This window comes from Perognathus longimembris, chromosome 11 (assembly GCF_023159225.1).
Source record: "Perognathus longimembris pacificus isolate PPM17 chromosome 11, ASM2315922v1, whole genome shotgun sequence".
In the NCBI taxonomy this organism is placed as follows: Eukaryota; Metazoa; Chordata; class Mammalia; order Rodentia; family Heteromyidae; genus Perognathus; species Perognathus longimembris.
This window is the reverse complement of record NC_063171.1, coordinates 26,091,431-26,104,169: the sequence shown is the minus strand read 5'-3', so window position 1 is coordinate 26,104,169 and position 12,739 is coordinate 26,091,431. Positions and strand designations below refer to the sequence as shown.

Genomic DNA, 12,739 nt, shown 5'->3' with positions numbered 1-12,739 from the left:
AGGCCTCGGTGGCAGACATGATTAGCTCGTGGCTGAGATTGTGTCCTGGCATTTGGAGCCCCCAGACCATGAGCTGATGGTGCTGAGAGTTCAGACTGTAGTCCCTGGGGGACACAAGGCTTTGCCTCATTCTACTGCAGTGGGGCACAAGATGCCAACCAGCTGTGGTCTTAATCTGTGCGCAGCAAATATGAGGGAAGCAGGGCACACCCTTGGCAATTAGCAATGCCTCTCCTCCTCTATGGAACGCTGGAGCTTTGAAGTTATTTGAATGTGTGGGCAATCTCATGTTAAAATGAAGGAAGGAAATAGGAAGATTTCATTAGGCGTGTCTCCTTATTACCACTTAGCTGATGCTGCCCTATCAGATGTCTCTCACATCCGCAGGACAAAGGGTTAAATCTTCTATCAAGCAATGCTTGGTCATTCTGGGTATGGGATATTTGGTTGGACATGGTAAAGGAAAGCTCCTGGATTTAAACCCTGTATCTGTTTTTTCTTCTCATTGTACCCGAGCCTGGTCAATGAACGTCAAAGGGAGGTCTTTCTATGGGGAAGCAATTCATTTCTATAGGAGTAAGTAGACATCTTTGCCTGATGGTTCAGACAGAGCTTTCTCTCCACCTCCTGCCCCCCCACATCCACAAAGCAGTATTAGGGTTTGAACTCAGGACCATGAGCTTGCTAGGTTGGAGTTCTATCATTTGAGCCATACCCCATTTGTGAAGCTGGGATTACAGGAGGCCAGTGCTCAGGTTCAGAGGGAGCTTTTAAGCTGTTTCCTATAGGGCCTGGCACATAATCAGTGCCTAGGAAGTGAGAGGTGAGAGGGACCATTCTTATCACCCATTTGAGGTCATGCCTTTGCAAGGCAAATTAAAATTCAGGTGAGAAAAACAAAACAAAGCATTGAAATGAGAGGCTGCTCTTTCCTGCCCCCAGCCTCCGTGGAAAGCAATCTTGAGCACAAGGGATACTGCCTGGAGGTGACATGCCCTTCCTGGGTGCTCACCAAATGGACTTCACTGCTCCATGAGTGTGGGACACACAGCCATGCCCAAAATGTGATCCTAGTTAACCTATCCTATAGAGCCAAGGATAGGTCTCATGCACACCTTGTTGTCTGCAGCCTGTGTGGGATGCCTTTACAGCAGGTTAGGTGCTCTGGAGAAAATGTACGTACTTGAGCAATGGGCGGCTTGAGCTAGGAGACAAGATGAAGGGGAAGGGATGCGGAGGATGTGCCTCCAGTGTCTAGTCCAATATGGGTCAAGTTCAGAAAGCCTTCTCAGCTTCCTGAGCACTTTACTGTCATGGGCCAAACGCTCAAGTCACAAAGCCCCGAGTCACCCAGGGCCTTGGTTATGGATCATGGACGAACCAGGATGGAGAGTGTGAAGGGAGTTTGGCAGTGACATATATGACATTTTCCTTCATGGTTCAACGATGCCCACCCTATCATTTGGGGACAGACTATCTTCTTAAGTGACTCCACTGGAAATCTATGATAATACAGTTTTTCTCATTTGCTTGTGGTTCATGGAAAAGGCGGGATGAGGTAATGAGGGAACAGAGACAGTCTTGAATTTAACTACATAGATCAGCAACAGTGGCTAGGAATTGGCTACTACTGCTGTCTTTGATGGAAGTGGTATTTTTCCCCCTCTGACTCAGGGTGTGTCTTGTTTTTGGAGAGAGTGAGGTGACATACTGGTCATCCAGCCTTAGGGGTGGAGAATCCCCCCTCTACCCGACTAAGGCCTGGCTGGCCTCTGCCTCAGGGCACAGAGGGTCTTGATGCATTCTACTGTCTCTCAGGAAGGGGGTGCTCCAGCTTTTTAGGGGAAGGGGCAACTTCCCTGTAGGGCAAAACACGATTCATTTTTCCAAGGTTCATCTTGACTCTGCTCACAGTTAGTGCAGACCCAGGGTTTAGTTATTGATTCATTCATGTTTTCCTGATTACCAAGTAGTCCTTGAGTTTCCTTATTGGCAGAAGAACTTCTCTCTGAAAAGATATATGGCAGAAAGTGCTACGTTTTTGGTGATGGGTGGGGGACTTTTTTCCCTCCCCACATATTTTAGAGATGAAGAACCCAGATCTAGAGAGTGGACAGTCTTGCTATGTGATCCCAGCTCTACTATTACTTATTATCTGTGTGCCTTAGTCAAATTAACTTAGTCTCTCTAAACACTTGTAATAGAAAGATGCTATCCATTGGCTTTCAACATTTTGAAGATTCAGTAAGACTAATGTTGATATAAAAATTTGGTGACATATCTATCATCTAGCAAACACACACAATCTAGTAGCTGATATTATTTAATTCACAAATGTGGGAATTCCATGCTATGCTGGGCTATTAAGCTGAAGATATGAGGGACTGATACAGCCATTGTCACCTAGGGATATTCAGGTAGATTTGGGAGCTGTTAACATTTGACTGGGAATTAAAGCCACAGGGATAGATAGAGCTACCAAGAGGAAATGGAGCACAAATTTGGAGCTCTGAAACATCAAGGTGTCTCTGAAGCCAGAGACACTGTCAATCAAAAAGCCTTCATTTGTTGCTGCCTATTCTGCCCATTCTCATCCCTGTCATCTACTACCCCTCCTTCACTTAGAACTAAAGACACGATTCCTGGGACATCTGGTTTCTGGTGCTTTCTTGCATGCACCTTTCCTGTATGGGAATGATTGATCTTTGAATCCTTACAGCATCTCCCCTACTTTCCACGGGAAGTGATTCCTTCGTGGAGAAATGTATGAAATGTGACATGGTGAAATGTGGTGTCTTTCCAGTCCTCCCCCTTCCCCGGGGAGCTGCCTGCGGTGTGCGGTGGTGCATAGGAAACAGCGGGTGAAGTCATCGCTTCTCAATGCTGCTACGCAACATGGCCAGGCCTTTCCCTGGCCACGTGTGGGAGAGAGAGCCAGGAGCTTCTCTTGCTTGCTTTTACACTTGACAAGTCTTAGATGGAGGATTCCCCATCCCATCTTCTTTCGAGTAATCACACTCACTGCCCAGGAAAAGCTGAGCTCATCATGTGGAATGTGAGGGGCTGTAATTAGCCAGGACATCTTGTTACTTTTCAGCAGACCAGGCGACAGGAGGGCTCCTGCAAGAGCTTCTGGGGTTTCTCAGTCCCCAGGCTTCAAAACCAAACACTGGGAGTCGGGGCTCTGGGCAGCCTTGCTGTGGTTTATGGCAAGACTCCCTGGCTTTTTAAATTTTTATTTTTTATTTTTTGCATGTGTTCAAGAACTTCTTCAAAAAACATCTGCACTCCATTTAGATTACTCACTGCTCCTGAGTGGTCTCAGGAATAATGAGCCATGGGCTGAGAGTGAGCCCCGGTGGGAACAGGCAGAGAAATCGCGCTTTCCTGGCTCCGTGGCTTCCGGGGAAGGGGATGTTGAACAGTGGAAATTCTCATGCTACTGTGCTTTTAGAGATTGAGGTTGCGCAAGAGTCAAGGGCTCCAGGCTGGGGACTGGACACCTGGGTTTGTTTCTGAGGTCTTATACTCATTAGTTGCGTAATCAGCAGCACAAGGCTCTCTGGGTCTCTGCCTCTCTGCTCCCAGCTTAAATAGCAAATAAAAATTTTGGTGTATGGTTGTCTTTTCCTTGGGCAGCATTCTTTAAGATAGCAATTGTGGGAGCTGGGAATATGGCCTAGTGGCAAGAGAGCTTGCCTTGTATACATGAAGCCCTAGGTTCGATTCCTCAGCACCACATACATAGAAAAGGTCAGAAGTGGTGCTGTGGCTCAAAAAGCAGAGTACTAGCCTTGAGCAAAAAGAAGCCAGGGACAGTGCTCAGACCCTGAGTCCAAGGCCCAGGACTGGCAAAAAAAAACAAAACAGAAAAAACTAAAATAGCAATTGTGAACTAGCATTACCTTTTCAATTCATTCTACTGGCCTCCCCACTCCCCCTCCCTTCTCACAAAAGTCCCAAACAGAGACCCCGAAGTGTTTTGCTTGGATTGGTTCTGGAATCATTCTTTGCCCTATCAGATGCTCAGTCCCCTCTATAGAAGCTACATCCATTCAGGCTGAGTCTGGCATCCGCCTACAAACACAAGCAGGCTACGTTTTCCTCTCCCATGCCTCCAACCCTTCCAGGTTGCCCTCCAGGGGTGGAGGGTTAGGATAGGAGAAAAAGGGCGTGGTTGCTTAGTGAGGAATGTTGTACTGCCATTCTCTGGATGCAGGATGCCCTGGTAATGGCAGATGCTGCTAATGCTAGTCCAGTGCCCCTTTGGGAGTTCTTCCTTCTTGTAGTTGCCATGGGGCAGGGCAGCCCTGCTAAACTGTTCAGTTGCACTGTAGCTCCCACCTGGCTCTCTTGGGGGACTCTAAGGAACGTTGCCTGCGTCACTGATCTGGTCTTGCTAAACTCCATGATTATGACTCTCTCACTGAGGTGTCCTCCACGAACCTGTCTCAAATTCCTCCTGACCAGAGTCGACTCTGGTCTCTATGTGCCACCTCCTAGTACTTAAAACTTGCACTAGTGCAGCTGTCTGTAAAGGGTGTGGGCACTGATTATCTGCTGTTCAAATTCCTAGACAGTAAGAAATGTCCCCTAGCCCTTCCAATCCACTTGTAGCATGGGATGTTAAAGTCTGCAAGGTAGTAAGCACTCAGAAAAGCTACTGATCCTCATTCCTATCAAAAATCTATGTTGTGGTTAACTGGAAGAGCCAAGGAGTAATATGAACACATGACTCTGTCTCTGTCTCTCTTTGTCTCTGTCTCTCTCTGTCTCTCTCTTTCTCTCTCTCCGCTCTCTCTCTAACACACAGTAACTATAAAGAAGACTAGGAAATTCCCTGCACAAAAATTGTTAAGCTTTGAGGAGATAGAAGTGCTTATACTTTGATCATTACACACCTGATATGCATGCATTATATTATACTGCTGCATAAATATTATGTCTCAATAAAATAAAAAGGTGCCTTTCTGTTTAGTTCTGGATGGTGGCACAACCCTTGGGTGCAGTGTATAGTTAATGTGCAGATGAGGAAATGGCTTAGGGACATTCCTCATCTTTAAATTCCTTTAGATTTGTATTCGGAGGTCCTATTAAGGAATACCAAACATAAGACTGTGATCATATGGATCTGGGTTGGAATTCTGACTCTGCCACTTACTGGTAAGGCAACACCTGCTAAGAGGCTTTGCCTGTCAAGACCAAGTTTCCTTCCCCATTGAGGAGAGCAACTCTGGCTTCGCATAGCAGTGCTGGCCAGTGGTTATGAGGACATATGCACCTGACCAATGCCTGGCACGTCCTAGCAATTCAACCTCTAACATTTACTATTTAATATTATTACATTATTTTTGGTTTATTATTATTATTTTTCTTTCTGTTCCTGCAATTTTAATTAGGGGGCTCATTATCAATGATCAGCAAGGGGCAGGGTAAACTAGGGATATGGGCTGGGAATGATGCAATGGTGAAAATGCTGCCCTCTGGTGGCTGAGCAACAACATTTCACTGCCTCCCTGGCCTGGGTTGCGGGGAGCAATTGGGCCACCTTTATAGACATGGGTCTGAGGATAGTGACAGCAACCCTCAGCCAGTGACTCTGCTTTCCTGCCTCTAGACCGCCCCCAGATGAATCCACCTTGGGTCCTGTCCCTAAGAAGCTTATGGTGTAATGAAGAGAGGGAGGGACTAGTTCTTGCTAAATGCTTACTTAGCAGGAAGAGGGGTTTTCCAGCTGGGGTGAGATGGTAGAGGGGCAGTAAAGAATAAGTGAATGGTGAATAGTTATTTTTATTAGGAAGTCTTGTATTCCCCAGGCTCATATGCAGCATTGTATAAATTAGTAAATGTGACGTACTGAGAGAACAGTGCCTATCTCATAGCAAGCACTCTAGGGGAAATCCATTGTTATTGACATCAATAATCATTGGTATTATGAAGGGAGAGAATATTAGGGCTTCTGTAAAGACTAGAGAGAGGGAGAAATCGAAGCCTGGACAGTAGGCTGTCAGCACAATAGGGCTGCTACATGTATATCCTACAAAATTAAGAAGAATGGGGGTTGGAGGTGTGGCTCAGTTGGTAGAGTGCTAGCTAATGAGCTAAAGCATCAGGTACCAACTTCCAGTTCTGATCTTGGACCTAAAAAACAAGTGAGGGAAGAGATGAGGAGGGGAGGGGTAGTAGTGTAAACAGTATAAGCATAGACAGTGTCAGGGCATTGCCTCCAGAGCTTGGGCCCTCAGGAAATAAAGGATGAACTCTTTCTGCTCCTTTTTTAAGCTTCCAGTGGCTAGTTAGAGTCTGACAGAAATGCCGATCTCCCTCCACAAGTCTCATGGTTTTCTTTTGTGTCTTTCCCCTTTGGATCTAGGCCTCTTGGAGTGTCTGCTCCCTATCTCTCCAAGGATGGGTCTCCAGAGCCTCCCTCTGGGGCTCCTGCTTGGCTCTGTGCTGCTGGTGGCCTCTGCCCCAGCCACCCCAGAGCCTCAGGGCTGCAGCAACAAGGACCAGCAGGTCACTGTCAGCCACACTTACAAGATCGACGTTCCCAAGTCTGCCCTGATCCAGGTGGAGGCCGACCCGCAGTCCCTCAGTGATGATGGGACTTCACTCATGGCCATGGGGGAGGCTGGGGAAGAGCAGAACTTCATCTTCAGGCACAACATTCGCCTTCAGACACCTCAGAAAGACTGTGACTTGGCAGACAGTGTCCAGGACCTCCTAGCCCGGGTAAAGAAGCTGGAGGAAGAGATGGCAGAAATGAAGGAGCAGTGTGCTCAGCGCTGCTGCCAAGGAGCTGCTGGTGAGTTTACTAGTCGGTATTTATGCAGCAAATACATCTTGAGTCTCTATTATGTGTCAGGTCCACCAGCCTTATAAACACTATGACACAGGTACGACACCCCACAGCCACCCTCTCACTCTGGGTTTTCTGTACCTGGGTGGCACATTCCTGTGACTTGATTATTGGGTTTCAAGGACATCTAGGAAGCCAGAAACTCCTTAATGGCTAATACTGTTGGCTGGGAAAATTCCTGGGGGGCTCACTTTCTTGGAGATTCTCTCTACTCAAGGGGAGTTGGTAGAATATGGAGGGAAAAGCGGGCCACATCTGACTTTGGGCAAATTCCTTAAGGTGCCTCATTTGTCTAAGGGAAGCAGTTCTATCAGCCAGTATAGTTCTGAGGACTAGAGATGGTGTTATTAGACTCTTGGTATACAGTTTACATTCAAGAAATTATGCTTTCATTAGCAATAAAGGATCACAATTTGATTATTTGACTTTACACACAGTGAAGTTTCTTCTGTCCCCCTCCCCCCGGCCCCTTTTCTTTTCAGTACTGGGGTTTGAACTTTGGGCTTTATGCTTGATAGGCAGAGACTCAGCCTCTGGAGGTCAGATCTCCGGTTATTTTGTCTTTTAAAAACATAAAATATCCAGCCTAACCAAATGGCACAGATATTTCTGTCTGAAAGAATTGCTATCGTTGAGCCCCTTCTAAATGCCAGATACTGAACCAGGTACCAGTGACACTGCCATGAATAAACCTACTAGAACTTCCCTATGATGTTTCCCAGCTTTAGAAATGTCCCTAGGAAGGAAAGAGGGTATTCTGAGAAGCAGAAAAGACTGAAGAGGGTATTTAGTGAGTGGCTACCCTTCAGCTGCCTCTTGCTCTATAGGGTGAGGACCGAGCCTGGTTAAATCCCTTGTCCCACCCCTATGCCTTAGCTACGTAGGCCTTAATGTCTGCAGGTCCACTTCTCCAGGCTTCAAGGACAGGATCTTTCTAGGTCCAGCCCTTCCAGTAGGAAAAGACAAGCTCCTGCCTGCCTGGATCTCACAGGCTTCTCCCAGGAGCCCTCTCCGATCAGGTCTCCTAGAAAGCATTTAAGGCCCTTCATGGAAAAGCATTAGATAATTGCCACCACCTTCAGGAAGGAAGCTAGGGAATTCACCTGGGAAAGGAAAGGGGTTCAGTGCAGCTTTTTAGACAGAGAAAGGAGAAACATTAGATCTCCCAGAGGCTTTGGTTCAGCGGGAAAGGGAGACACCAGGTCTCCCTTACTCATCATCCAAAACACCTTAGGAATCACCAATCTTCCTATAACCCTACCTGCTCAGAGGCTGAGCTCTGAGAATCACAGCTGGAAGCCAGCCAGGGGCAGAAAAGTCCCTGAGACTCTTATCTCTAGCTAACCAGCAAAAAGCCAGAGGTGGAAGGGTGGCTCAAGTGGAAGATGGCTTACCTTGAGCAAAAAAGCTCAGGGACAGGGCCCAGGCTCTGAGTTCAAGCGGTAGGACTGCACAAAGAAAACAAAAACCAGAGGCTCTCCCTTAGCTCACCACCCCCTCCCAAGACTGGTGCTTTAGCACCTGAGCCACACAGCTCCCCTTCCAGTGTTTGGGTTGGTTAATTGGAGATAAGAGTCCTTGAGACATTCCTGCTTCCCATTGCTATTGCTTGCTCCCTCCCAGATCTGGGCCGCCACTGCAGTGGCCACGGCACCTTCTTCCCGGAGAGCTGCAGCTGCCACTGTGAGCCGGGCTGGGAGGGCGCCGACTGCGAGCTGCCCACGTGCCCGGCGGCGTGCAGCGGCCACGGGCGCTGCGTGGACGGGCGCTGCGTGTGCGACGAGCCCTACGTGGGGGCCGACTGCGCCTACCCCGCCTGCCCCCAGGACTGCAGCGGACACGGCGTGTGCGTGCAGGGCGTGTGCCAGTGCCACGAGGACTTCACGTCGGAGGACTGCAGTGAGCTGCGCTGCCCCGCAGACTGCAGCGGCCACGGCTTCTGCGACACCGGCGAGTGCTACTGCCAGCCGGGCTTCACGGGCCTCGACTGCTCCCAGGGTGCGGGGGCTGAGGGGATGCATGGGGGAGTTGGGAGGGAAGGGACACCTTCCTTCCACCCAGAGTTTCCAGGGCAGGGGCCAACCACCCAAAGGACACATGATCCTCTGTGGGGCCTCTCCACCTGTAGCCTAGCAGAATTATTCCCTGGAAGCCTCCTTAAAGCACGTCTCCAGGGAGGCTGGCCGGAGAGTTTGCATTTGCAATGAATTTCCTAATGATGTTGATGCTGCTGGTGTGGGTGCCTGAAGTTGGAAAATGGTTGGTTTTACTGGGGACCTAATGGCTGTGTGTGTGTGTGTGTGTGTGTGTGTAGGATGGTGGGGTATTAACTCCTGACCAGATAATAAATAACTTCCTCTGGGGAGGGTGTCCAGAATGGTCCCTACCTAAGTCTTCCTCCTCCAGGCCTACCACCCTGGGGCTAAGTGGGTGCAGGGGAATGCTCAAAGGCTAGGAGTTCCCCCCTCCTTCCTTGTCCTTTCCACCCTTGTTCTCTTCTGCACACAGTGGTGCCACCTCAGGGCCTGCAGCTGCTCAAGAGCACAGAGCACTCCCTGCTGGTGAGCTGGGAGCCCACCAGTGATGTGGACCACTACCTGCTCAGCTACTATCCCCTGGGGAAGGAGCCCTCTACCAAGCAGATCCAAGTGCCCAAGGAGCAGCACAGCTATGAGATCCCTGGCTTGATGCCTGGGACTAAGTACATCATCACCCTGCGCAACGTGAAGAAAGACATAACCAGCAGCCCTCAGCACCTGCTGGCCACCACTGGTAAGCAGCAGCCAGGTGCCCCAGGGGCTGCAGGAGAGGCCCTGTTTTAAATGCCTCTCCCCAAATACCCTTCTATAGCTCAGACTGTTGCCCCAAATTGGGGTTTGAAAACCAGAGCTGCAGGGGTCCTAGGTTCTGGAGAGGGTCCCAGTTGTCCCTCCCCTCTCCTTGCTCCCTGCAGATTGGGTCCTCCAAACCAAGGTTGGATGGCAGCTGGATTGAGATTCAGGGAGGCCTTCTGGGTCCCTTTGATTGCTCTGTGCTCTCTCTCACACACAAGCAAAGAGTATGCCTGTATTCCTATCCCTTTAGGGAGTCTCTGCTTTGCTGCTGTTCAGCAAATTCAAGTCAGGATGAGTGGGAAGCAACAGAGCCATCTGTATCAATTAGATGCTTCTCAGCAGGGGAGAGAGGATCCAGATGGGATAAGTGAAGAACGTTTAAGGAAAAAGTGGTTGGTGAAGACATAGAGGTGGCCATATTCCTGAGCTTGCCCGATTTGGGGTTAGCTATCCTATGTTAAAAAATAATCATTTATTTATTTGCATTTAAAGGTAGGTGCCAAGACCTTTGGGTAGGCAAATTTAGTATTATGAGAATCCTGGTTGGTTATTCAGGAGACAGACTTTGAAGATCAAAGTTCAAAGCTAGCTCTATGCTGAAAATTAGTTAATCAGAAAAAAATAAAATGCTGGGTGCCAGCTGTGAGCGAACATAAGGCCCATGAGCAAAAATAAATAAAAAGAATGAGTCAAAGTGACTCAGCCATTTTATCAGTTCTTTGTACATTGTTCTGAAGGCCTTTAGCTGCAAAAACAAGCAAGCAAACAAACAAATTTGAGCCATGATTACATACCTCTGTAGTCTTAACACTTGGGAGATTAAGGCAGGAAGTTTAAGAGTTCAAGATCAGCCTGAACAACTTTTACCTCCTTTTAGGACCTTGCTCCTAGATCTCATAGCTGCTTGGTGGCTAATACAATTTAGAAAATCCTTATTTCCTCATGAAAACTCTTTTTTTTTTTGGCCAGTCCTAGGCCTTGGACTCAGGACCTGAGCACTGTCCCTAGCTTCTTTTTGCTCAAGGCTAGCACTCTGCCACTTGAGCCACAGCACCACTTCCGGCTTTTTCTATATATGTGGTGCTGAGGACTCAAACTCAGGGCTTCATGTATACGAGGCGAGCATTCTTGCCACTAGGCCATATTCCCAGCATGAAAACTCTTAAGGCTACTTAAATCTTCAAGGGTGTGAAGATTTTCTAGGTCTCTCATCCAAGACATCAAGAAGAGTTGATTCATTCCTTTACTGATTCAATTTTTTTGTTGAGTACCTATCATGTGCCAGGTACATGCTTAAAGAAAACCAACCCAAAACACTCCACATTGACTCCCTTTTGCCCTATACTCCTTGAGGAAGAGGCTGGTGGATCCAGATGTGTCGGATATGGAATTATGGTTGTCCCTGCAGAAACATAAGGCTTCATGTCTTTTCAGTGGTGAGAATATGGTGGGCTAGGGTTAGGTCAGTGTTGAAAAGGCTCCTAAGAGAGCTGGCAGCTGAGGGCACCATTTGTGATTGCCTTTGTCAGCACGTTCCAGCCCCAAATATCTAGAAACATCCCTGTAGTTGAGCCAGTTAGGTGTGCCCTTCCTATCAGGATGGGAAGATGCACATGTGGAAAGAGATGTGGTGTCTCAATAACAGAGTGAAAGAAAGGACATGTTTTAGGATTTGGACTTGGGCTAGGTAATTTGTGGGATGCTTCAGGAAAACATGGATCTGCTTTGGATCAGATGCTCTCAGAAATGGGCATAATTCTGTGATTTGATATCTTAGTGAATCTTTTCTAGAAAGAAGACATACTAGAGGGAGCTAAAGCTATGATAGGAAAGAAGTTATGCCTTTGAATCATGAGTGGGGAATGCTTAGTCATTTGTGTGAACCATAATCCTGTTTGTGCCTGGGTTTAGTCCTGGCCTCAGAATGGCCTTGTTCTGTCTGATTTGGGGGTGGGGGGTGTCACAGAGTGGCCTTACCTGATGCTAATGTGCTGTGGAGCAAATAGTTTGTGTGAGAACCAGACCAGGCCTTAGATGCTTTTGGCGGTGACTCCATCTTTCTACAGAGAAGACAATGTCCAGCCTCTGAGGGGAGGACAGGGGCACCTGTTCTGAGAATCTTAGCAACTCCTCTTGATGTCTTGGGTGAGAGGCCTAGAAAATAGTGCTAGTGTGAAGCTTGTCATTCAGTTTAATCTGTGTCAAGTTAAATATAATCTTTTCTGCCTGTCAGGGATACCTCCTACCAAGAGGTATTTATCCCCATAATCTGAAACATTCTTATCGAGTCCTTGCCTTTTCATTTGTGAATACCTCCTTGTTCTCTTAAGCCTTGAAGGGCCTATTACATGATCCTTGAGTCACCTTTTCTCTTCTACTATCGACTTGTCCCTCAGGCATTTCATCTTTGAGAAAAGTTGAAAATCAGGGTTCTATCAGGTGGAAGCTAGAGGTGTGAGGACAGGTAGATGCTTCAGATGAATGGCTCTGTTGGGCTCTTTATCCCCAACAGAGAGAACTAGAGATGCTCAGATCCCAAGGGCCTGAAGTTCACCAAGTCCTACCCTGCCCATGCAGGTGCTCCAAGTCCCACAATCGGCCTGCCAGCAGTGGATAAGTGTGTCTCCACCCACTGAGGCAAGGCTGAGGATCTGGGAACCTTATCTCCCCTATTCCAAACCTTAAGGACAGGCTTTATCAGCCTGAGACTCAGCTGTTGGTATTTGAAATCCCCAATGACCCCAGTCACCCTCCACAAAGGTCTTCCCTTAACTCAGTGTCAGTGACTCATTCCTTTCCAAGTAGAAGGAAGAGTGAATATTTAACCTAAGTACTTTCTGTAAACAAAGTCATGTGGTCTCTCCTTCTAGGATGAAACAGCATAGAAACCAGGAAAGTAGTGGATGTACTACAGTTTGATAGTACGAGGAGGAAGGATGCATAGAAAGACCAAGTTAAAATTCACTCCCTTTCACTAGGTGCTAGTGGCTCCTGGTTGTAGCCCTAGCTACCAGGAGGCTAGGCATAGAGAATTGTAGTTGGAAGC

General features: G+C 47.8%; 1 protein-coding gene across 3 annotated transcripts in view; it reads left to right on the top strand.

Annotated features, from left to right (window-relative positions):
- Tnn (tenascin N) overlaps window positions 1–12,739 on the top strand; it is a 90,475-nt gene that overhangs the window by 22,265 nt on the left and 55,471 nt on the right. For all 3 annotated transcript variants that reach the window (XM_048358101.1, XM_048358103.1, XM_048358102.1), the window contains exons 2-4: window positions 6,374–6,805; window positions 8,483–8,857; window positions 9,368–9,631. In XM_048358101.1, coding sequence (XP_048214058.1) covers window positions 6,374–6,805; window positions 8,483–8,857; window positions 9,368–9,631 — 1,071 coding nt within the window. The remainder of the gene's footprint in view (window positions 1–6,373; window positions 6,806–8,482; window positions 8,858–9,367; window positions 9,632–12,739) is intronic.